Source organism: Colius striatus, chromosome 18 (genome assembly GCF_028858725.1).
Source record: "Colius striatus isolate bColStr4 chromosome 18, bColStr4.1.hap1, whole genome shotgun sequence".
Classification (NCBI taxonomy): domain Eukaryota; kingdom Metazoa; phylum Chordata; class Aves; order Coliiformes; family Coliidae; genus Colius; species Colius striatus.
Window position 1 is genome coordinate 1,559,667 of NC_084776.1, and position 25,245 is coordinate 1,584,911.

The 25,245-nt window shown below is 54.5% G+C and overlaps 1 protein-coding gene across 4 annotated transcripts in view; it reads left to right on the forward strand.

Annotated features, from left to right (window-relative positions):
- Positions 1 to 25,245, forward strand: part of SLC39A11 (solute carrier family 39 member 11) — a 75,040-nt gene that overhangs the window by 25,254 nt on the left and 24,541 nt on the right. For all 4 annotated transcript variants that reach the window (XM_062010802.1, XM_062010805.1, XM_062010803.1 and 1 more), the window contains exon 6: positions 16,995 to 17,165. In XM_062010802.1, coding sequence (XP_061866786.1) covers positions 16,995 to 17,165 — 171 coding nt within the window. The remainder of the gene's footprint in view (positions 1 to 16,994; positions 17,166 to 25,245) is intronic.

Below are 25,245 nucleotides of genomic sequence, written 5' to 3' on the forward strand. Positions count from 1 at the left end.
AAACAAGAAGCAGCCAAATCCCAAAGCACAGGGCTGCTGTGTCTTGCACTTGTCCTTCCTGCCTGGGGAGGCTGGTGAGGAGCCAGGGGAGCTGGTATGGAGATGGCTGGGGACTGTGGACACATCCAGCTCCCCAGGGCCCTGTTAGAGATGTAAATGTGTTTAATGTGGCTGCAGGAGAAGCTGGGGGCAGGAGGGACTGTGTGGCCACGCTCAGGTGCACTGAGCGAAGTGAGATTAGCTCTTTTAGGCCTGTAGGAAGGGAGATGGAGGAGATGCAATAGTTAGATCTGTCCCTCATCTGCTCTGCTGGGAGAAAAGAAATCTTCCTCTGCTTTCCCTCCCACCTCCAGACAGCAGTGTGGTGATGAGGCTCTGTTCCTCCCCATCAGCTCAGATCACTTGGTTTCACATCACTTGTTTGTAGGGAGGGAAGCACAGTACCATGGCATGAGGCTGGGAACACCAGCTCTCCCTCCTCTGCTCCCCTTGTCCTCTGGCTCCTCTCCATCCTGCTGTGCTGAAGGGAAAGGAGATGCTTAGGGGAGCTGCTGACAGCTGGCTGCTTGCTGCATGTGTGAAGTGAGGCACATGTAGCCACCTGAAAGGGAGTAGGGGTGGATTTGGTGTGAACTGCAGGGAAAAGTCTGTCTAGACTGGGTGTTTGATGAGTGGGATAATTACTAGGCTTTAATTACTCCAAATAAAAGAGATTCCAGCCTTGTCTTTAATGTATCTGGGTAGGCAAGGGCTGTCATCTGCATTTCCCTTGGATCAGGTTGAGATAAAGCTGAGGATGGTTTGTTCATTCCTCTGGATGCAGGTGAAGCCCACCCCGATGCTGGAGGGCCCCTGTGAGCTGTACCCTCCCTGCTGCAGGGGCTGAGAACTGTTCCCAAACCCTCCCCCTGCAGCCCCAGGGCTCAGGGTAGCTCAGCCTGCTGGAGTTTGCAGATGTTGAAAGCAGGGCAAGTAGTTGTGGCAGGGTCAGGGCAGGCTGCGGGGCCGCGGCGGACCCCTGAGCTCACAGCTACGTGTGCTGTTCTTGGGGAGTTCTCAGAAAGGATTTACATACCTTGAAACCTGAGCAGTGACTCATGCTCCTAGAAGATGTATATTTAACAGCAGGACATGTTGATTCTTTCTCATGTCCTGGTGCTGAATGATTCACGTCGCTCTAAACCAGATGACGGAGTGGAGTGGGAGGGCAGCGATGTTCCCCAGCAGCTTCCTCTGCTCTCACTCCCTACCCTATTGAAAGTGGAGGATGTTCTGTGCCCAAGGAGATGCTTTCTGCCATGGTAAGGCCAAATGTGGAGTGTTGTGTCCAGTTCTGGGCTCCCCAGCTCAGGAGAGACAGGGAAGTGCTGCAGAGAGGCCAGTGCAGGGCCACCAAGATGCTGAGGGGATGGAACATGTGTGAGGGGGAAAGGCTGCAGCCCTGGGGCTGTTCAGCCTGGGGAAGAGAAGCCTGAGCTCAGGGGGATCTCAGAAATGCTGCAAAATCCCTAAAGGGTGGGTTTTGAGAGGCTGAGGGTGTGGAGGCTCCTTCTCAGGAGGTTTCCAACCCCACCTGGACACGTTCCTGTGCCCCCTGAGCCAGGGGAACCTGCTGGAGCAGGGGCTGGGGCTGCAGCAGCTCTGCAGGGCCCTTCCAGCCCCACCATGCTGAGATTCTGTGACTCTGCTTGTGCTGGGGCAGAGGATTTTACAGCAACGTTGCTGTAATGCATCTGAAGTAGAAGACCAAGTATGATTTTGGTGCTCTGCTGGAAGCATCCTCAGTGGTTTGCCCAGCTCCAGCTCCAGGGAGTTAAGAACAGTACTTTGTGAGCTGGCTGCTGACCCAAGCTGCAAATAAATGTCTGCTGAAGTCCCTGGCAAACCAGCAGCACCTCTGCTCACTCCTCATCCATCCCAGACCACGGGTGGCTGTGCCAAGGGGCTGTGATGTGCTGCAGCCATGGCTCTGCCAGCACTGGGAAAGTCACTGACAGCCTGACAGGGCACCAGGGCTCATCTCAATCACTTGACTGGCTTTTGGTGGGGTGTGATTCAGGCCATGGTGCTGCTGTGTTCAGTGAGTAAACCCAGATGCATTTAGTAATGGGGAAAAGAGCTGGAGTTTGCAATAGTGTGCTTAAGAAATGAGATTTCATTAGAGCTGTTACTGCAATGAGCTCTGGGCTTTGGGGCATCACTGAGACACTTCAGTACATAGAACTTGGTTGGGGTTTTTATTTGTTCCTTAAATCTGAGCTGCTGCATCAATGAGCTGCAGGGTCCCAGCTGGGGAAGCTGTGGAGCAGGTGGGCTGTGGCAGCATATGGGCAGGGGCCAGCACCAGACCTGCTGTGGATCCATCCTGCTGCACTCCCAAGCCTCACTGTGCCCGTTGCAGCAGCATCACCCAGCCTCTGCTCTAGCTTTCCACCCCCTTCCCACAGAAGCTTGATTTTACTGTGTTTTCCCCCTTCAAAGCAAGTTGCTGTGCTGCTGGAGTGGGCTGCACACGAGGGGAAGCACACCCTGCTCATGCAGCATCTTTTTCATCCCTGCCCAGACAGCTGGAGTCCTGTAATGGTGTAGGGAACTTCTGATGAAAAGGAGAAAGGGAGCTGAGGAGATAAAAGAGGAGGCAAAACCCCTCAGGGATCAATACAAAGAGAGGGCATGAGCTGAGCTGGAGGGGTTGGTACTGATGCTTCAGGTAGTGTGTGGGTATGGTTTGCCTCTAGCTATGTGCTTGCAGCCAGAGAATTGCCTTTGTTGCCTGTTACTGCTGGTGTACTGCCTGGTTTCAGAAAGTCCCATCTTTTTAGGCTGCCCTGCTGTCACCAAGGGGAAAACTCCTGCACAGAAATGGCCAGCTCCCATTGTAGGAGCATGAATGGTTTGCTGGTGCTTACCCTATAAATTTCCTCCTTGTTCCCTCCTTCCCTGAGCAGCAGCAGAGGCTGTGCAGGAGGGATGATGTAAACAGCCTCTCCAGCCATGAAGCTCATTGTGATTCATTGGGGTAATATTCATCCAGAGCCTTGTGTGTGCATCCAAAAGGTTCATTAAGTCATTGCAACTTATATAACAGGAGGCTCCTTCTGCAAAATGGGATGTTCACCAGTTTTTCACAGTTCCAACTGGATTTGTAATAACATTGACACATTCACACTGTGCCTGGGCCAGAAAACTGCTGCTTTCAAAAGACATCAATTCATTTTGGGTTTGAATAGGCAGCCTCAGTGATGAACACCTCTGGCAGTGTCTGTATTGATTAAAAAACCATCCCAGTGCCTCTTTCTGGAGCGTTTCAAATGGTTATTGGCCATCCTTGTTAGGCTGGCTTCCTTGGCTGGTTTTTATAGGCAATGAATTTGTACACACAGAGCTTCAAAGAGATAAGTCAGAGCACATCACCCCTCCTGAAGTGATGAAGCACCAATTTCACACATAGCTCTGTTGCTCCCATTATTCTGGGCACAGCTTTGCTGCTTGGATTTAGGCATCCTGGCTTCTCAGGGCTAAATGCAACCTGGTTGCTTGTTCTGCTTTGTCACTGGATGTAAACATCTTCCTTTCTCCTTCTTTCCAAGATGCACAGATAAATGTCTTGGTTATATCTGTGGCAGACCCAGTTTGGCACTCCTACACTTAGTGGAGCCTGCAGTAAATAAACCACTCAGTTCAGCAGGTTACTCTGGGTGTAAGACATTAGGCTTTCCAACTCCAAACCACCTGATCTCTAAGTAAATGTCAACGTGGGACCTACCAGGAGAGAGCCCCTGACCCTGAGCTGTGCTGTGGCAGGGCTGCCCTTCTCCACCTCCAAGGGCTCTCCAGATGGGCTTCTTTGTGTTGTATTTGCCATCTGTTCCCTGCTGCTCTTTTCCACCTTGCTGGGGGGAGCAGAGCCTGTTCTCACACACCCTGGTGCTCATGTTATTACTAACAGGGAGGAGGAGCAGCAGGAGGCTGCAGCACTGGCAAAATGACTTCAAATTCCTGGGGTGGGATTCCTCAAGAGTCTCTTGAGTGAGTGGTAGGTCTTTAGGTCAGGAGGCTGAGGGGACACTGTGTTGTGTGGTGCCCAGTGCCAGGACAAGGGGTAACAGGCACAGGCTGGGACACAAGCTCCTCTTAAACACAAGGAGAAAGCCCTTTGGTGCTGAGGGGAGGGAGCCCTGGCCCAGGCTGCCCAGGGAGGGTGTGGAGGCTCCTCTTGGGAGGTTCCCAACCCCACCTGGACACGTTCCTGTGCCCCCTGAGCCAGGGGAAGCTGCTGGAGCAGGGGCTGGAGCAGCTCTGCAGGGCCCTTCCAGCCCCCACCATGCTGGGATTCATCAGCTATTTGGAGGAGGAGGAGAAGCCTTGAGGCTGGCAGAGGCTGAGGGCTCCTGAGGAACAGCTCCTCAGGACAAGCCTGGCATGACATTTGGTTGCTTTATCCTTTGCACCACTCTGGGTTGAGCAGTGCTGTAATGAGCTGAGTGCTGCTGGCAGGCACAGGCAGCTGCTTTAGCTGCCTGTAGAGGCACGAGCTGCCTCCACACTTGCTGCTTTCATGACCACTTGGCCAGGGAGGAGTGTTCTTCTCCACAGATGTCATCTGTGTCTGTGAAATGTGCTCTTGGCATCTCCTGCCACTTCCCACTGTTCTTCCCAAGTGTTGTCTTTCATGGCTTCTTGTTAACACATCCTCCTTCCCTGGGCTTCAGCCAATGTCCTCCAAATGAAACGTGGCCAGAAGGGCTGAGCCTAGCTACAGGCTTCTCTTTAATCCTGTTCAACTAAGGGAGGGGCAGGAGAGCAACAGCATTGTTTCCATCATCTCCCTTTCAAGATGAGAACCCTTCAATGGGGCCTGGGAGTGGCACTTGAGATTTCCAAGGGAGATGGTGCAGGTGGAAGGGAACAACACAGAATCAGCTTGCTGGGGATGCTGGTGTGCACCAGCAGTGGTGGCATCACTGGGGGCTGCGTGGTGCCCTGCAGGGACTGGGGGGGAGGATGTGCAGTGCAGCAGTGCCTCGTGCTGTGCAAGGGGACTAGATGCTACCTGAGAAACTGGAAGGGCTTTTGTCTCTTGGAGTGGCTTTTCTCATAAGCCTCTTTTCCTGGCTTATCAAAGCAGACACAGTTTTAACAGCACAGGCACGTGGCTTTCCCTCTCTGCTGTTTGCTGTGGGGTCTGCGTGTGTCTTGTGCCTCTGAAAATGACATTTGCAAGCCAAGAGGGTTGGGTAGGCCCATAAACACAGCAGGGCTGCTCAGCTGAAGTGCTTGCTGGCAGGTGAGCAGGTGTCTTCATGTGTGCTGGTGCAGGAGAGGGGGCAGCTCCTGGGGAGACCCTCTCAGCCAGCCCCACGAGCTGCCTGCCCAGCCCATGGGCAGCGTCCTGCTCCGTGTGCTCACTGCTCTGCTCCACACTCCTTCCGTTGCAGGGTGATCTGTTAATCTGGGAGGCTTATTAAAGCCTGTTGAGTGACATGCTGGTGAGGACCCAAGCTCTGAGCTCAAGCCTGGAAGGTGCAGGGAGGCTTTCTGTGGTGCTTGTGGCCATTAATCAGAGGAGTCATTGCCCAAATTGAGCCTCCTTAACTGTGTGCAATATTGTCAAGGAGCTTTAATTTCCTGGCTACACCTGACAATCTGTTAAGTCTTTTTAATTCTGCCTCTGTATAAAGCAGGTTACTCAGAAACTCATTTCCATGCCCAGCCTGTGGCTGCAGGCAGCTCTGACAGCTCCCACCGTGCCCAGGGCATGTGGGGCACAGACAAGTGTGTGCAGGGGGAGGCACAGGGACTGTAATTAGTGCTCTAGTTGTGACTCTCGTGACTTACCAAGGTATCAGGGCATTAAAGCATCTCCCCAGGGACATCTACAGAGATGTGTGTGGCATTGAGCCCTGTGTGGGCTGTTCTGTGGCTTGGGAGCTGGCTGGAGGGCTGAAATCCAGCCTTGGTCCAGGCTGAAAAGGGATTAGCACAGGGGAAGCTTGTGAGCAGCATCACTCCACTGCAGCTGCAACCATGGAAAACCTTACATTTCAAGGTTTATTAAACTGAGCTAGCAGTCAGCATCATTGCCTCTGGAGTGGATGTTGTTTGGGCTTCATTCAATAAGCACAGTAATTCATTTCTTTCCAGCCGTGGTTCTGCTGCTGAATGGGCACAGGGATCAGTTTTAGTCACCCTAAGGATGGTTTGGAGGAGTGAAACGAAACCCAGGAGCTGTAGCAGTCAGTCACTCTGTGTTATGGCAGTGATGTTAGCTCAGGAGTGATGCCAGGGCATGTACCAAGGTGTAGGAAGGCCATCATCATTGCTTTGAAGGGAAGGGAATAAGCTGCCTCCAGAATAACACAGGGGCTATTCCCCACATTGAAGCTAAACAAACCCTTTACCACAGCTCCAGTGTGTGATTTTTTGGTGGCACTTGGTGTGTGGGTGACCTGGGAGCATCCAGCCTCTGCTCCAAACCAGCTCTGAGCAAACACCAACCTCCTGAGCAGAGCTGCAAGGAGGAAGCACCATGAGCCATATCTTTATTGCCTGGAGTCACAAGTAGTTGTGTGAGGCTTTCTGTCTTTGCAAAGCCACACAAGGGGCTCTGGAGCTGCAGAGAGGTGGCAGCTGGTGTCCTGGCTGGGACCCTGAGGCCTTTGGGTGCTGGAATGCCTTTGTGGAGCTGAGCCTGCTTCCCAAAGAGATGCATATAAATTAAGACCTTGATCTTGGTTGTGATTTGGGGCTGATGGGCTGGTGCTGGGAGCTCTTGGGGAGGTGTCCTGCACTCCTGCTGCTGGAGGAGGCTGTGCCTGCTGGGTTTTGCTCTTGCAGACCAGTTTAGCTCTGGTGCTCATCCTCCTCGGGGGCAGAGAGGGGTCAGGAAGCTTTTCTCTTTCTGAAGGCAGTGGGTTCATTTCCCCCCATCACTGGCTCTGCTGTGATTTGTGTTGCTGATTTCTTTCCCATCTGATTTCAATTTCAACACATTTCCATTTCAGTTCACTGTGTCCTGACACAATTGGTCGTGCCCAGGCCTCTCTTTTATCCTTTTCCACATGGTATATGGCACAGGATGATGGAATATGCCTTTTTCACTACAAATCAATGGTTTGTTTCCTTGCCCCCCCTGCCAGGAAGCTTTCTGAGATCAGTATTGATTGTTGAGATGAAAGCCACGTTAATGCTGCAACTGCTCTTTGAATCAGCAGGGAGGGTGGCTTTACACTATAGCTGCTCTTTAAACCAGTGTGGAGCTGCTGGGTGGGTGCTCTGAGATGGAGCTGCTCCAGGAGGGTGAGGTTGGAGCTGTTTCCCTGAGAGGGGTGTCACCCCAGTGCCAGGCTGCCCAGGGAGCTGGGGGAGTGCCCAGCCCTGGAGGGATCCCAAAGCTGAGGTGCTGAGGGCCAGGGGGTAGTGGGGAGCTTGGCAGGGTGAGGGCAGGGGTTGAACTTAATGACCTGAAGGGTCTTTTCCAACAGAAATGAGTGTTTGATGCAGTGCTGTGGGGAAGGGCAGACAGCTGTCAGTGCTCAGCAGCAGATGCAGCTCCTTCCTGGGGCCCCCGTGGGATGCAAGAGGATGGCTCCATGTGTTGAGCCATGGAGGGGGTCTGATGCAGGACATTGGGGCCTTTCCACATGGTCATTTTTTACCATGATAAGCCCAGGGTGCCTTTCAGCAGCTGGTTTCTCCCCAGCTCCTGGCAAGGTGATGCCCACTGAGCTCAGTGGCCTGTGCACCCACTCCCAGCTGCACAGGGCTTGGTGGCCTCTTCCTGAACCAACCCAGGCTGCATTTCAACCCACTGCACCCCAATGCCACCACCCAGGGGCACTGAGAGACCCAGTGGTACTGGGATCTGGTCCATCTGTCCCAGCACATCAGTCACATAGGTTCAAACTACTCCCTGGGGAGCAGGGGAACAGTGCTGGCTTCCCTGGGCTGGGCTGGCTGGAGGCAGAGGCAGTGCCCAGGGCTGGGGCAGGAGATGCTGCTGATTACAGGGGGATTGTTACATGTTTGAAGGGGAGAGCTCAGTGAGGGGCTGAGCTAAGGAGGCTGTGCTCCCTGGCTGCTGCCTGATGAGCCAGACACTGTGATTGAAGCTTTGTTGGCTCCTGGACCTCTGCAATGGCTCTATTCAATCTGGATCTTTCAGCATCTATAGAGAGGGAGCTCCTGCTGGTGCTGTTCCTGAGGAGGGAATCCTGACTGCAGAGCATCCCTCCCCCCTTCCCCTGCCTGCTTCCTTGAAAGGAAGAATAGCTTTGAAGCAGCTGCCCTGCCTGCAGTCTGCCTGCTGCATCCCAAAGCTGTTCTGCAGGGAGGGACCTGGCTGCAGAATGTGCTCTGTGGCTGGGACCCTGGGCAAGGGCACGTGGGGCTGGGCCAGGGCCAGGCACCAGCCATCCCAGGCTGTGCAAAGAGGGGCTGCAGAAATAAGCCCAAATTAGCATCCTTCTGCCTTTCACAGAGGCTGAGATGACTTTTGGTTTCAAGCTGAGCCGTGTAATGGGTTAGCTGCTTGGACATCCTGTCCATCACAGAATGTCCCTCTCGGTGGGCTGCTGTCAATGAGGCCTTTATTTCATCCCAAGATGGGGGGAAAACAGCATTTAGCCTGCCTGGGGGGGGGGTTATTGTTGGGCTTGTGGTTGGTTTTTTCCCTTGGCTTGCTGCTCAGCACAGAAACAGACTATTCCTGGCTCCAGCAGGATCCGGCCAAGCCGTGCTGTGTTTCCTTTGGAGGCTGCATGGGCAGTTACTGCAGCCAGCTTTGGATGCAGAATAGCTGCAGCACATGAGCACAGAGCTTTCTCTCCCTTTTTCTCTCCTTCTCTCCCCCTTTCTCTCTCTAGCAGGCTGTGGATGCAGGAGGGTTGATGAGACTGGAACAGCCTCAGCACCCAGAGCAGGAGCCAAGCCTGGCAGCTGCCTGCAGGGAGCTGTGATGGGAACGTGCTCCCCTGAGTGTCTCTGTCCCCAGGGCCGGTGCTGGGAGGGATGGCAGCAGGGCAGGACCCACTGATGGCTGTGAGGGCATCCCAGGGGCCGAGGCAGCAGTGGGCTCTGGCACTGGGCTTCTAGGGAACCTCACAGAGGCCTTTTATTCCCCCATGGCAGTGCTTTCTCATCTGTGTTTGCTGTAAGCTTGAAATGAGCCTCTCTGCTTTCTTTGCAGCTGTGTTACCTGCAAGCCCTAAAGCTGAAGCATATTCATGGCCATCTGTCTGGATGTAACTCCCCCCAGGCCCCTGATGGGTGCTGCCCTCCCTGGCACGTGCTGCTCCATGCTAACCTCAGCCTCCAGGGCATCTGAGACAGAGGAAGCAAAGCTGAGATTGATCCTCTTCAAAGGCCCTGAGCTGTATCTGTGGCAGCAGATGGTGTGAACTGCCTTGGAGTCGGTATCAAACAGCACTGAATCCCCAGTCATGGCTCATTAAGGTGCTGCTTATGGATTTATTTTCCTGCCAATGAGCAGCTCTCCTCCTCTATAGAAGAACTTTAGTTTGAGGTCTCACCTCAGCTGCTTTGCCAGAGTGTGCTGAGGTGGCTCTGAGCATCTCCTTAGCTCCAGACAGACCTCAGCCTGTGTTGCTGCTGGATGTGGGAGCCCTGGGGAACACTCCCTGCTTTATGCACTGTGTAGGTATTTCTGCTGCTTTGATTCTGGGGTCTTTGGGGAGAGCAGGACCAGCCCCAGCACCGTGTCTCTGTGTGTGGGAAGCACTGAGATCCCACCCTGGAGGGATCAGATTCCTTCAAGTGGAAACAGGAGCTGTCTGGGAGGCTTTAGTGCTGAGGGCTTTTCCATGGCAAGGCAGACAGAGGCTGTTTGAAACAAGCCATTATTGAAATACTAGAGGAGAATGTAAGACATGGGGGTTTGTTCCCATGGGGAGAGTGTGTTTCCCAGCTGAATTCCCGTGCTGCAGGGGAGGAAGGAGAGCTTAGTGCTGCTCTGTCAGCTGAGTCATCCCCATCTTCCCACCCCAGGCTGAGAGACATCCATTTGCTTTGGATTCAGAGGTGGAAAAACCAGAACCCAGCTCCTTCCCATCCCAAACACCAGTGGTGGTTCAGGTCCCTGCTTTTGAAATGGATTTTTGAGAGGTGTATTTGCTGCCCACCCCAGCTCCAGGTCTCTGCTGAGCTGAAGCACTCCCTGGGGCTGCTTCCTTCAGCTCTGATTAAAACAAACTCATTAGAAAAAGTAGTCAGGAGAGAAGTGTGCAGGGAGGATGGGTTTGGGGTACAACAGGGCAATGAGCAGCAGGCTGGGATGTGGGGGTGTGGGGAGGGCAGATGATGCTGGAGCAGCTTGGGCAGGGGGCAGTGGCAGCTCCTGTGCTGTTGATCTGGGGTGGTGGTGGGACCCTGTGGTGCCAGCCACCAATGGCTCTGCCAAGCCCATGGTCCTGGGCTGCCCTGGGGCTGCTGGAGGAGGGTCAGTGTGAGCCCTGTCCCCTCAGCTGCCCCCATCACTGTCAGGGGATCATCAGAGCCCTGAGAAAACAGCTCCTGATAGCAATTCCTATTTACTTTTGAAGCAGGTAATGAGATTGTGTCTGGGTGGGTTTTTGCCTTCCTTCAGAGGTTCATGGTGTCTGATCTCACTCAGATCAGAAGCTGTTCCCTTGCCAGGGATCAGAGATCTGAACAGAGCTCAGCCCTCTGAAATGAAGTGATTAAATTAACTCCAATGTGTAAAACCTGTGCATAAAATGATCCAGCAATGCACTTGATCTACTGGGAACTCTTTAAAGAGCTCTTGGAAGTGAACGTGAATTAGTTTGCCTAAAAGGAGCTGGTGCATGTAATGACCCTGAGCACTGAGCTCTGCCCAAGGGGTTCAGCTGTGAGCACTGCAGGCATGGAGCAGGCAGGAGGCTGCTGCCACTGCTCCTGCCATCTCTGTGCTGCCCAAGGGGTGAGCAGCACCTTGCTGCTGGCTGCCATCACGTGCTTGGCTGATGCCATGGCACCTCTGGCATGGGGTTTGGGGAAGCAGCCACGCTGGCACTGCTCCCCAGCAGCTCCTGGGCCATATGGGGGTGATTTCCTGATGATTCCCAGGGCAGGAGTGTGGGCTTCTGGGATTCAGGTGGTTCCCAGGGCTGGGATGTTGCTCCTCTGCATCCCTCTCGTGCCATGGATGTAGTGAGGGCCCTTCCTCTGGCAGACCCTGCTCCAGGGCCTGTGCCACAGCCACTGTCCACCTCCTTGTCTGGGTGAGTGAACCCCTGAGGCTCTGAAGGAATAAGCTGCTGCTTTAATGCACCCAATGGAGTTTTGCAGAGGGTTGGTTTGTCTGGGCCAACTTTGGGCAGCCTGTTCCAATGCTCAACAACCCTCTCAATGGAAAAGTTCTTCCTACCAAAGTTCTTCTGTCCTGTCCCACCCCATCCTTTGCTTCCCCCTGAATGCAGAGCTCAGGGATCCATCTTCCCATGCAGAAGTGCACCCACCCCCAGGCTGGCAGCTCTCTGGGCTGCTGGGAGCTTGAAGAGGCAGCAGGAGATAAAGTGAGGCAGCAAGGTGTGTGCATCATGTGTCTGCCTGTGTGTGGCTGCTGGGGGTAAGTGATGGCAAGCAGAGGGCTGGAGCAGTGATTCTGTGTGGGAATGGAGCACTGGAGGGGCAGGGGAGAAGGTCCTGAGTGAGGATCAAGGTTTGGGGAGGGTGCAAAGGTGGTGCTGGGAAGGGAGACAAGTGATGCAGCACCAGCAAGGATGCTCCAGAGGAACTGGTGTTGCTGGGTCCTGAGGGAGCACTGGGGGAACACTGAGAGTGTGCTGGGTGTCTTTTCAGGCTGGGTTGTTACTGGTGTGAGCCTGGGGTGTGGGTGTGAGGCTCCCCATGGCTTGGGGAGAGGGCAGAGGAGGGACCTGATGGGACTGGTGCCAGCACAAGGCAGGTTGGCAAACTCCAGCATCCTCCTGACTCCAAACTTGAGACAGATCCCAGCAATAATGATGTGTCTGGGAGCAAGTGGTAGTCAGTCATGCTGAATTAAACAACCTTTTATGAGAGCTGCTGTGCACGCTTGGCTAAACGAGGGCGCCTAATAGACAGTGAGTCATGACACTCTATTTATCTTCCTTGCTGAAAGCCTGAGCAGATGCAGGGACCTCTTTTATCTGCCAGAAAGGTTGGAAAATGAATTTGTTAGGTCCAGGGGGCTGGAAGGGTGAGATCATGGCAGTGAGCTGGGGCTGCAGACACAACCACCACGTGCAAACGCCGCTGCCGCCCCTCCTCCAGCGCTGGGCACGGGGGGGTTGATGGCACAGGGCTGTGCTTGGGCACCTGGAGCCTGGGCAGCTCCTGCTCTCTGCTCCAGCAGGAAGCTAATGCTGCTTGAATCAACACATCCTTATTTTGGCCATAGCTGGGGCAACTCCAAGCTGATGCTTTCCAGCACCTTTGCTGCCCGTGTGCAGATGTTCCAGGAGCTGCCTCTTCCCTGCTTTGGGGGCTCATTGCTTGAAACAAAACCTTTTCCCCTGCTTTATTTCCAGCTCCTTTGTGATCTGGGCTGTTAGACTTGATGAGAGCTGAGGTGTGTGACCTGGGAATCCCTCCTGCTTCCCTCTGCTTGGCTCAGAACCTGCAGCACTTGCTGCCTGTACCTGTCTGCGGAGGGGAGAACAGTTATCCCATAAGAGGCTCTGAGCTTAATTACTTCCAGTAATTAAAACCTCTTATGGAGGTGTCAGATGAGAGCAGCATGCCTGCATGGCAGCAGATGCTCACTACCACCCATCTGCTCTTTAGCATCAAGGCCCTTCTGTGCTCCCTGAAATCCCTGCTGCAGTGGCAAAAGGAGGATGGGGAAAAGGACACAGAGGAGGAGGAGGAGCTCCCATTGCTCACCAGCCTTGGGTGTCATCACTGTGTGCTGGGCAGAGCAGTTGGGCTGTTGGCCTCAGAGCCAGGTGCTGCCACTGATCCTTGAGAAAAAGCCTTTAAAAAGGGGAAAAGCAGGTGAAGGGAGGTTAAAGGCTGTGTCCTCAGGAGGCTCAGCTGTGCATGGAGCGACGTGGGGGTGCTGCTGGCACCGTGTGTGTGTCTGGCTCTGTGTTTGATGGGCACATTGATGGGGAGAAGATGCAGCAGGGTTTTTGGAGCTGTGAATTTCCCTCCAGCATCTTCAGCCAAGGGAAGCTCCAAGTTCCCACTTGGAGAAAGCAGGAGATGCTGGGATGCTGCCTGGGACAGTGTGCCTGGAGCTCCCCACTGCCAGCTGAGCTGGAGGGGGGGGTTACAGCTGAATCAAGACTAAAATGGGGCTCAGACTGCCTAAGAGGGGCTGCACAGGCTCCTCACACAGAGACTTTGTCCACAGGGGAGTTAAGTAGCCCCATCCCTGGCTCAGGGTGAGCACATTGAGCTTCAAGCATTTGAGAGCTGGAAGAGGAGAGAGGCAGGGCTAAAGCCCAGCCTAATGAGAGAGGAGGAGGAGGGCTCTAAAGCAGGTGTGAAAAGCCAGAGAGCTGCGTGGACTTTGGTTTGAAGTGGGGAGTGCTGCAGGAGAGGGGTGTTCTCTGAGCACAGACTGGTGGTGTGTTTCTCAGTGCTAATGCAAACAGTTTGCAGTAGGAAATAATCAGAACTAAAAAGCCATTTCACATGCTGATAAGGAGCCAGTTGGGTTTTCTCTTTCAGCAGCAGTTTAAGCCATACCCAAAGCCATTTATCTTCCTCCAGTGCTGGCTGCAGAGGAGATGAAAAATGCAGCAGGCTGCACATATGTAATTAAACTTTTGGCAGAATCTTTGCCCTGCAGCTTTCCTCAGAAATCCAATAGTGATGAATGGAGCAGAATATAGAGAGGGCTTTTTGTGAACAGGGTTTCAAATCATGTCTGTGGCAGGGTTAATCATTTGCCACATAATTGTCTTGGCAAGGTTCTTGTGAGCACCCTCCTCTGATTGTGTCTGCCTTTCTTTAACAACCACCCCATGCTCTGCTCTTATCACTCCTCCCATTTGCTATTGAGGCTTTTCCTGATTTCCAGCCAAGCCCACGTTGAGCCCTGATGATTGTTTTTGTTCCCCTCAGCACAAGATGCAGCTTTTCAAGCTGGGAGCTCTCAGGGTGCTGCATTTTGTATGAGTCCCCTTCCCTGTGCTGGGAGCTCACATCATCCCTCTGCTCTAATGGTGCTTTACAGAAAGGAACCCCCACCTTTCCCAACAGCACTTAGAAGCAAAAGCCATTGCTTGAGCCAGGTGTGGGTTGTGGTCTCACTGTTCTGTGTGACTCTACAGGGGAGGTGATGCTGGGGTTGGCTCCCTGCTTTTGCTGCTGCTGCCTTTATCCCCTGCTGCCAGGCTGGGGATTTGTACCAGGGGCAATTTTGCCTTCCAGCTGTTCATGCAAAGCACCCCCAGCACTTCCCCACAGAAGCTGCAGATCTTCTGTTTGTTTCCCATGGATTTCCCCCCTTTGCTGTGGGTGGGAGCACAGCTCCTGCCCCCCTGGGCATCCCCCCCTCTGCTGTCACACTGTCCTTGGAGGCAATCAAATCTGCTTGTGACAAGTCCAGCTTTCACCAGAAGTGGGTTTTTCCCAGTAGCAGCAAACAAACTCCTTGTAAGTGAAAGAAAACAACAATATTCAAGAGCTGTGGTAGCAATGAGAGCTGAGTGCTGGGACTGAGCAGAGACCTGGGCAGGCAGCAGGCTTGGGTGAAGCAGCAGAGCTGCTCTGGCCGTTTGCTGCTGTGGGAGAGAGCTGTGGAAAGGATTGTTGCTGGCAATCTGCTAATGGGGAGAAGAGTGGGAGCTGCTGAAACACCCTGGGAGCTGCTAAGGGCAGGAAGCTGGGAGGATCCACCAGCAGACTGTGTTGCTGTTCAGTGTGGTGTGGCCACAGTGCCAGTGCTGGGGGGTCCTGTGGTGTGAGCAGCGGTTCTGAGCGGGTGCTGAGGGAGGTGAGAGTGCAGCAGGGCTGTGACTGTGCTGCCAGCACACAGCTGCCTTGGCCTGCTTCAAGAAAAAAAGCCAAGTCCCTGGTGTTACATTCTGCATGCCAAGCTCCCCCAGCAGCACCTCTGCCTCCAGCATCCATCCTGCCCTCGTGCCTCCCCCAGCCTGCCTCAGGAGCCTGTGCTGCTCTGGCTCTTGCTTTTATGGAACACTTGTTGCTTCCCATAAAGGGAGTAACACTGGTGTTTTGCCACTTGAATGTAAGTGCTCTTCTCTAAATGTCACAGAAACCATTTTTCCTCCTCCCTGGAAAGCTCTTGGTGCTGGAGGGGGAATCCTGCAGCTCCCCACACCCCGGCTCAGCCTGGTGTCTGTGCCAAGCGCTGCAGGGTCCCTGGGGCTGCCCCTGCCCATCGTGCTGCTGGGTCAGCATCAGCAGCCAGGGCAGTGTCAGCTGAGGATAAGAGCATTTGAAGGGCCAGGGCAATGTCTGCTGAGCAATTAAAGTGATCCAGTAGCCTGGCAAGGAGCAGGGGGTTTGTTTTGTAGGTGGCTTCAGCCTTGGCTGCCCTGTTGGCAGGCGGCTGCTGTGTCAGCGTCCCTGCAGCGAGCTGCACGAGCTGCTCCTCTGCATCAGCTCCTTCCTGCCACTGCTAAACAGAACCCTCTATTTCTCTCTGTCCCCATGGGCTGGAATGAGACTCTGCCACCAAATGTTCCTGCTTGTTATTGCCTGGGCTGTGGGGACGGCGGCTGGCTCCGAACGGCTGCTGACAGGGCCAGGATTGATCTGCTGGCCCTGGGGGGAGAACACGAGTGCTGTGTCCCCCTGACACCATCCAGGGGGGCTGCTGTGGCACGAGGGGTAGCAGGAGGGATCCCACCCCTGTCAAGTGGCGTTGTAGTCTTTGCTTTAGGGGTTTTTGTGGTAGCAAATACATTACATGCTCCTGTGGTGCTGGGGACTGCTTTGGGATGCCCTGGCACACAGATGCTGAGATGCAGGGCATTGCTGGCACCCCTGCTTTCCCTGTGTCACCTCCTGTGGCAGTTTGCACGAGCCCTCATGCTGAGGTTCTTGGCTGCTGCTGGAGACACACAGTGTGTGGTGTGTGAGTGAGGGTTGAGCATCCTCCTGTCTCCAGACACGGGAGGGGGGCAGCGGTTGCATCCCCTCAGACGGCTCCTCACAGTGTCTGCAGAGACATTCTCACAGGGGGTGGCTCAAGGGACAGGCCAGAGCATTCCATGAGTCCAGGTGGAGACAACTCTGTTGTCTAAAATGTCACATTTGTAATGCAAAGCTGCTGCTGGGGGAGCCTGAGGAGTTTGTGCTCCTTTCCCTTCGCCTTTCCATGCTGAAGGTGAAGGTCTCAGCACATGTAGGCTTTATTATGCTGCTGCTCATTCCACCTTTCATAGCCCTAACTGGCCTTGGCTTGTAGTGGTGTGGTTTTAAATAACTGCTTGAAATGGAGCCAATGGTATTAGTGGTGCTGGGAGCAGAAGTGTGGGAGAGCCTGGGGTGACCCGGGGCTGTCTGAGCGAATGGCAGCAGCAGATCTGCTGTCAGTGGGACAAACACTGTGCTGAGCTGTGCTCACTGGGGTGGAATCAAAATGAAGTGTTGTGGGGTTTCCCTTCAGCAGCAGAGGCAATGGAGCTGCAGACCTGCCAGGGCTGGGGTTGCTGGGGGAGTGGGCAGTCTCCTGTGGGTCCCTGCAGCTGCTGGTCAGGACTCTGCAGGGTGTGAGCCCAGGGGTGATGCTGAGGAGCTGTGCAGGGCAGGCAGTGGGGCCCCAGAGGAGGAGGAGGAGGAGGCAAAGGATGAACTTGTGCATTGCCTCAGGGTCTCTCTAGCCCTGCAGTCTGTGTTGGGGGAAACTCCCTACCCTAACTGGAGAGGAAGGGGGCAACACACACACCTGCAGCCTTGCTTTGGTCAGTGCTGCTCCTTCTCTCTGCTTTTTCCTTCTGGGAGGGGAGGTGGGAGATGCCCAGCTGTCTGTTCCTCACCCTCTTGGCTGACCTGGCTGTATCATGTACCCCTAGACAAAGGAGAGAATGGGGAGCCCTACCAGAGGAGGAAGGGCACAGGGGCCAACCTGCCAGAGAGCCCCTTGGCCTTCCCTGCAGCCAGAGACACGGCGCCACCACCCAGCAGCAGCAGCTGGAGGAGGATTTTGCTGATGATCCTGGCCATCACCATCCACAACATCCCAGGTGAGTGCTGACCCTCCATCCATTCATCCTCACACCCACCCATCCTCACACCCACCCATCCCTGCTCACAGGGAGCCTCCTCCCAGGCTCGGTGCCACCGTGGGAATGTCGCCTGGGGCTGTCACCTTCTCCCCCTGCTCTTCTTGCTGCTCACAGATGGCACTGGCTGAGGGGGTGTCTGGGTGCCTTCTGACAAGATCTTTCACGTCACATTTTGCCCTCTTGAGAAGACAGAACCAGGGAAGGGCTTGGCAGCAAAACCCTTTATGGGAAGGGGACTTAAGGGAGCCCGTGGGCTTGTGGCTGCATCTGCAGCCCCATGTGCTGTTGCCATGGTGGTGTGGGTGAGAGATGTAAAGGCAGGAGGATACTGAGAAAGATGCCCCTATAAAGACAACAAACTCTGGTCTGCTTTCATTTCTCTCTGGTCTGTGTACAGCAAGAGATGCATTTTAAGGTGCTGCTTCTCTGCAGGAGCACCTGCAGTTGGGGTTTTCTTATGCAAGGGATGGAGTTTGCCAATAGGGGGGAAACCTCAGAGCCCTGAGTCTTGGAGGGCTGTGTCCTGCCAGGGGCTGGGCCTTGGCTCTGCAGGGCAAGGTGTGATAAAAAGCCAGATGAGATGGATTTGTTGAGCTGAGCACACTCAGCTGCTTTGTGATTCTGGGTGATATCATAAGGAATATAAGAAGACAACCTTTGCAAACGCTGCTTTCCTGGTGTCCTCTCCCCTCCTTCCCCTCCCCTTCTCTCTTTGCTTAGTCTCTGTTTGAGGTGTGTGCAGGGGAAATAGGAAAAGCCTTTTCTCCATAACTTGGGTGGATTGGTGGTTTCTGGGCTGGCACAAGCATGTGGCTTGTTGGCAAGGGAGAGGTTACTGTGAGCCCTGAGAGCTGCTGCAGCCTGGGGCTTGCTTTCCCCAGCACAGACAGGGAGCTGCCTTATGCTGCTGCAGCCTGGGGCTTGCTTTCCCCAGCACAGACAGGGAGCTGCCTTATGCTGCTGCAACTTGGGGCTTGCTTTCCCCAGCACAGACAGGGAGCTGCCTTATGCCACACTTGCTTTTCCACTTCAAGGGTGATTTCTATCCAGTGCCAGGGCATCTCTCTGAAATCCCATCACTGGATGGGTTTGTGGGGTGAGAACGTTCCATGATGGGTCTGTGATGATAGACTTTTCTCCCCACTGCAAGGACATCCCAGGATTGAACAGGTAGGGAAAAAATCAAGCAGGCAATGGGATGTCTCTGCCTTCTGCCCCTTGGGCACTCAGGAGCTGCTCCTTGCCTGTCTCTGCGCAGTGATTGCTCCCTTCCCAGCCCCTTGTCGGTTCCCATTGCCCTTGGATGCTCCTGCTCCCATGAGTGTTCCCCTTTTCATCCCTTTTGAACTGTAGGTGGGTAACTGGGATGCCTCAGTTGAGCCCCATGTCTTGCTGGGGGAGGCAGGTGCCTGGCAGACTGGAAGTGACGGGCACCAAAGTGAAAGGGGAAGCGCTTGCAGCCAGTGAAGTGGCATCAGGTTTCATCCTTCAAAGCAAGTGCCAGGGAGCCAGGGTGAAGAGCCTGGTGACATGTGCATGTGGCTGCCTCTGGCTGTGTCTGCTGGGGATTCCTGGCTGTGTCAGTGGCAAAAAAAGGGAAGTTTTGTAGAGGGTGAACAAAGTGTCAGCTGCAGCAATGGGTTCATGGCACCACAACCCTGGCTGCTGCAGACACTGCTCAGTGCCTCTCTGAGAGCACAAAGCCACTCTTGGGCAATTAGAGGCTCAGAAGTTCTCTTTTGCATCTTAAAGGTCACAATTATTAGAGCTTAATGCCAAGAGGTGTGTGAGAATGGAGGGTTGGGCTCGGCTCAGCTCACTGAGGGTCTGTGGGTCATAGTGGAGGTGTGTGTCCCTGCCCCAGGACCCTCTTCTGCTCTTTGCCAGCTGGTGTGTGCCTCTCCAGCAGCCCCTCAGAGCTGTTGTGGGGCTGTGTGCCTGACAGGAGCTGTCTGTGCTTGGTGGAGCCCATCACTGATGGCAAAGCCAATGTCCTTTCAACAGGGATTTGCTCAAAGTCATCCATTCAAGTCACAGAGCTTGGACTTGAGCCTGCAGCTGCTGTTGTGTCCCCAGAGCCTTGCCTGCAGGTCACAGGGTGCCAGAACCCATTTCACCCTGATAAATAATTCAGACTGTGATTGAAACAGGAGCTTGTGGCCTGTCCTGCTCATTGCCAGGGTCTCTGGCCTTTCTTGCACAAAGCAGATGCTGATCCAGCCCTTTAGACTCACAGAATGGTTTGTGTTGGCAAAGCCCCTGAAGCTGCTGCAGTCCCAGCCCTGCCCTCACCCTGCCCAGCCCAGCACTGACCCACAGCCTCAGCACCTCAGCTCCAGGGCTTTGGGATCCCTCCAGGGCTGGGCACTGCCCCAGCTCCCTGGGCAGCCTGGCACAGGGGTGACACCCCTCTCAGTGAAACAGTTCTTGCTTATGAAGCTATTGCTTTGGTGAGCTGCAGGATGGGGCTCAGTTTGCCTTTTGCTTTCCCAGCAAAGCCCTGGCAACACTGCTGGCACTTCCCTGCCCTGCCATGGCCCCTTCCTGCAGTGCAGGGTTTGCAAACACTGTAATGCTCTCCCTCAGTTGGCATCCCTGGGAGGGGAAGGCTGCCACTCTCATTAGCTGGGGCTCCTGCAGTGTGCTGACACCTCAGCTGGTGGAGGCTGAGCTGAGAGCTTGGGATGCTCAGCCCCTGGGCATGGCTGAGGATCACCTGGGCCCTGGCCTTGTGAATCACTCAGCACTCACTGGGGCAGCAGCTCACCCCATCCTTCTGACACTCACCTTTTAGGTACTTGTCAGCATTGCTGAGGTGCCCCTGAGCTCAGGCTCAGCAGCTCCAGGGCTGCAGCCTTTCCTCCTCACACACATGCTCCATCCCCTCAGCATCTTGGTGTCCCTGCACTGGCCTCTCTCCAGCATTTCCCTGTCTCTCCTGAGCTGGGGAGCCCAGAACTGGACACAGGACTCCAGATGTGGCCTCAGCAGGGCAGAGCAGAGGGAGAGCTGCTGCCCACCCTCTTCCTGATGCCCCCCAGGATGCCACTGGCCTCTGGCCCATGAGGCCACGCTGCTGCTCATGTTTATTTGTTGATCTCAGGTCCCTCTCCTGGAGCTGCTCCCCAGCCTGTGCTGGTGTGGGCAGTGCTGGTGCTGTTGCAGTGAGGAGGATGCAGCCAGGGGAGTGACTGCTCCATGCCCACCTTGCTGGACCTCTCTCTGCCCAGGTGCCTCTGATGGATGGGCTGCAGGTGATCTTGCTCCTCTGAGTCCTGTGATGTTTTCCACCTCAGCCCCAATGCCACCAAGTCCCTGCATGCAATGGTGAAACCCCTCACCAGGACGGGCCCTGGCCCTGTTCTGCTCCCCTCCTCGTGGGGGCTGGGCTCCTCTCATTGCCAGCACAGAGCAGTTGTCTTTCCTTTGAGGATGAGCACGTTTCAGCCCCAGCAATGCTTCTGTCTTTGGTGCTCGAAGGGAGTTCACGTGTGGGGGAGGTGATTGAATGTAAAGACCAGCCTGTTGCTTTCAGTTTGTATTTAGTGGGCTCTGCCAGCAAGCCAAAGGGTTGTTAATTTGTTCCAAAGCTGAGGCTGGAGATGTAAAGAATCAATTGATCATGACAGGAGCTGCCAAACTGCAGACTGCTGCTGCTAATTAATATTCATATATGCTGGGTTGAGTGGAACATTAATTATGTATTTAATCAAGCTCTGTTTATTCTGGTTTATCTTTGTACCTTGGGTGGCTGTTACACTGAAAGCTTCAGATTAATTAAAGTGTTACTGGTGTATCACAAATAACAATTAGTGAGGTGTGAGTTGAGCTGCCTTTCTTTGTGCAGGCACTCAGGAGGGAGGAGAGCCTGGTAGGATGGAGCTCCTGGGGCCATGGGCTGCTGCTGGCTCTCTGGGGAGCTCCTGGAGGGATCTGCTTTGCCCTGGGCTGAGGGATCTGCTTTGCCCTGGGCTAAGGCATGGCTCAGGGCAGATGTGCAGGACAGAGCACAGGATGTCCTGTGCTGACACTGCTTGTGTCCCCCTGTCCCTGGGCTGCCATTGGTGTCTCTGGGGTGTGCTCACATCAAGGCACAACTGAGTCCTGTCCTAACAGTGGCTGTTCCTGTGCTGATGATCCATTGATTCCAGGCACCTCGTGCCTGCTCCTGCAGCAGCTCTGTGGCACCTCTCCATCCCTGAGGAAGGGGCAGAGCCTGGCAGCAAGTGCCAGCAGTTTCCTGCCAAGGAGATGGCAGCAGAAGGCAAGTCTGCACCAAGGGATGGTAAATGTCAAACTGATTTGAGCCACCCTGGTTTGAAGCTTTGCCTGGGACAGAGAAAGGTTCAGCTGAGTGCCAGAGGGTGTGAGACCTGTCTGCTGCCCTCTGCACCCTGGCATGTGGCTGGGGAGTGAGAACTGCCTGCTTACATCTGAGAGCTGCCTGCATGCTTGTCTGCCTTTGTGGCTTCTTCCAGCTTTAACCAGTTTTAATGTCCTTTTATGTGTCTCCTGCATTAACAACTGTCTGGGGGAGAGGAGCAGCCAGCAGGTTTTGGTGCTGGTTGGTGGCTGCTGGGTGTTTTTGTGCAGGCAGCTCACACTGCAAACAGGAGCTGAGTCCCTGAGCTGCCATCACCGTGTCTCCAGCTGTGAGCCAGTCAGGGGGGAAGCTGCTGGGGACCCCAGTGTTGTTACCCCAGACATCTGCAGCAGTGGATGGTGATTTAGTGCTGTCCTCTCCTTGCCTGGCCTGTACACACCCATGGGGCAGTGAGGGCTGTAGGTGTGCAAGGTAGGTGTGCACTGTGCTTCTCCTTGTCAGCTGGTAGAACTGTGTCCAAACCAACAGGCTGTCTTCCCCCCAGTGAGGAAGGAGCTCACAGTGAGGTTTGTACCTAGCCCACAGGCTGCTTTGGTGTCTCCCAGGTGAGCACCCTGCACTGGAGTTGCCTCAGGTGGTTGAGTCCAGGTTGGATGTGCTCAGGTGCAAGGTGGCACTCTGCTTGTGTGCCCCTGTCACCAGACTGGCAGCAATGTCTCTGAGTGGCCTCACATCAAAGCAGAACCTTTGAGACCTTTGCTCATGGGAGTGGTTCCTTGTGTAGATTGATGTAGGGCCTGTCCCCATGGCAGCTCTGTGGCACCTCTCCCTCCTTAAGGAAGGTGCAGAGGCATGTTTGGGTGCAAGGTGGGATACTGGAGGCTGCAGCATCCCTTAAACCAAGTCAGCAAGGCTCAGCCAGGGCTTGTCCATCAGACCTGAACGAGAGCTGGTGTTTTCTGTGGTGAGGCTGGTCCTCAGATGATGTTGAATTGGAGGATGCTAACAGATTGCCTGTTGCCAAAGAGGAGGGGATGGAGAGAAGAGTTTTGGGGGGGCTGCAGCAGCACAGAGGTTCCATGGTGTGCTGTCACATTGGGGTTCCTTGGGAGGCATTTCCAGGCTGCTTACTTTGTCATTAGCACACAATGGATTGGATTGATTCTCCTGGGACAGGAGCTGCCATGCACTCCCCAGAGAAGGCTGGGGCAAGGAGTGGGCTGTTGCATCTCCATTGTAAAGAAAGACAATGGTTTACATGGATATCCTTAGAGGTCCATTAGAGGCTGGTAAGTGCATTGAGAATGATGAGGCTCTTTTGTTGGTCTGTTGAAATTGAGGCTGTTTTACAGCTGTTGACTTGAATCTGTGTTTGGTACGCAGTGGGGTTCAGCAGAGCATGAGAACCAGAGCCATTGAGCTGTGCTGATCTCTCTGTGTCTGCCTCTTTCTGCAGTTACAGATGATCTCCATCCACTGTCACCTCTGCTGTTGGCATTGCTGTTAAAGGTGCTGTTCTTGGGCACTCTTGGGGCCCTCAGGGTTGGACTGGAAGGGCATTATTTTTAGTAAGGAGAAGAAAAGACTACTCTGCAGCTTGCATTTCAGCCAAGGGGGTGAGAAGGAAGAGGCAGGTAAGGGGAGGTGTCTGTGTGTGGGGTGGTTTGATGAAGTGCTGCAGAGGGTCAAGGAGAGCAGAGGAGAGTGCTGGCCCTGGCACCAGCTGATGGCTCACAAGGATGCAAAGATGCACATTGGGAGAGTCATGAATGTTTCACAGTGCTTTCTGCTCTGGGGAGAAAAACGAGGCTGGGAGGAAAAGCAGCCTGGGAGAATCACAGAATCTTAAGGGTGGGAGAAAAACCATCCTGGGAGGAGGCTGCTGCCTGTCTCGTCTCCCTCCTGATGGCCAGAGCGAGCCTTGGGGCGCGGATGCCTCGGGGTGCAGCAGCGGGTGCTTGCAGAGGTGCTGTGATGGGATGGCCCTGCCAGCAGCTCTGGGGAGAGGAGGAAGGTCAGCTGGGCTGTGGCTCCTGAGGACAGAGCTGGGGGTGCTCAGTGCTGAGCAGGGTGTTTGGCACAGCGGTGACTGGGTGGCAGCTGGGGGAGTGCAGCCGCCTGCACACGCTGCTGCTGGGGAAGGGTCCTTGAACCTTTCATCAAACCTCCCATGAACCGTCCCCTCATCAGCTCAGGTTGTGGCATTTTCATCTATTAAGTGCCTCCATGGATTGAAACAACTTGCTTAAAGTCAGTAAGCTTTTGTTGCAGGGGGTAGGAGCGTGGGTGAGGTGCAGGGAGCAGCCCCAGCTGCGGGTGATGCTCTCAGGACAGCTCAGCCCTGCTCCTCTGTGCAGGGCACGGGGCCACCAGCAAAAGCCTCGTCCTCTGGAGGTGGAGGCTATAAAGAAACCCTTTTGTGGGGACAGCAGGGCTCTCCTGGATATCTGTGCCATGCACTGCTGCTTCCCTCTCCTCTGTGTGCATCTGAGGCGTGGGTGCCCCTCTGCAGCACAGGGCTGTGTCACTGCTGGGGATGGGAAGGGCCTTCTGGGTCTGTGGCCACTGGCTCAGCCCATTTGGCATCTCTCCTTGCTCCTGGGCAGGTGTAGCCTGAGGTTTTGGGCCCTGGGTGCCTTGGGAGATGAGTGTTCTGCAGGGGCATGGTTGGGAAGTTTCCTCCACAGCCCATCACAGTGGCAGCGTTAGAGGGGGCAGAGCATGGGCAGGGGGGTGAGAGTCGTGGGGTATCTGATGCCCCACTGACAGCAGCTCATTTTTCAGGAGCTCATTTGTAGGCAGACAGCTGGGAAGCCAGCAGAGAGCTGATAATGGGCATTTATCTCTGTGGCATTGTTTGAGAGGTGTTCTGTAAGCAGCAACAGCCACAAAGGTGACAGAAGCCCATTGAACACAGTATTTTCACCAGCTGGAATGAAAGTCTGCTGAAATATGCATGTTGGAAGCTCCTTTGCTTTCTTATCCCCATCAGGTCTCACAGGTCTGTTACATTAAACATCAGTGAGCAATGGCCTGAGCAATCACTTGGTGCTGGCAATGGAACGTGAAGTGTGTGTGATGGATCAGCCTGTGAGGCTCAGGGGGAGCCTCTGCCCTGCACAGCTCAGTTCCTGCTTTTACAGCAGTTCTAGTTTAAGTTGCAAGTTTTCTCCTTCCAGGGGAGCGTTTCCATGCTGAAGGAGCTTTGGGATGTCAGTTTAATCCCTTAGAGCCAGGTCCCTGTGAGGTGAGCAGTGGCCCTGTGCTGCCTCCCCAGCTCCTGCTGTGCCCCTGCAGCTCCATGGTCTGAGGGGATGGTTTGTTGCCACGTTGTGCTTTGCTGAAAGGGGCAGAAAAGTGGAACAGGATGAGGTGTAGATGGTCTGGCTCTTGTGGGGTAAACCAGGAGGTGGCAGTAGGAGAATTGCCTCGTGCTACCCAAGCCCCACTGTATTTAATGGGTGCAGCCCCTTGAGCAGGGCCATGGGCTGGTTTCACTCTGGATCTGTTGCCATGGGTTGCCCAATGTCACCACTGCTCTGAGCAGCTCAGGCTCACTGGGCCCAGTCAAACCCCTTCAGCTCAGCTGTGTTCACTCATGGGAGCACCTAATTCTGGAGGCTTCCTCCAGACCAAGCTCCTGTGAAGCAGCCTGGGACCCCCTCAGGGTGTAAGGCATTGGACAGCCCATCAGGGCTTAAAATCCCCTTTTGA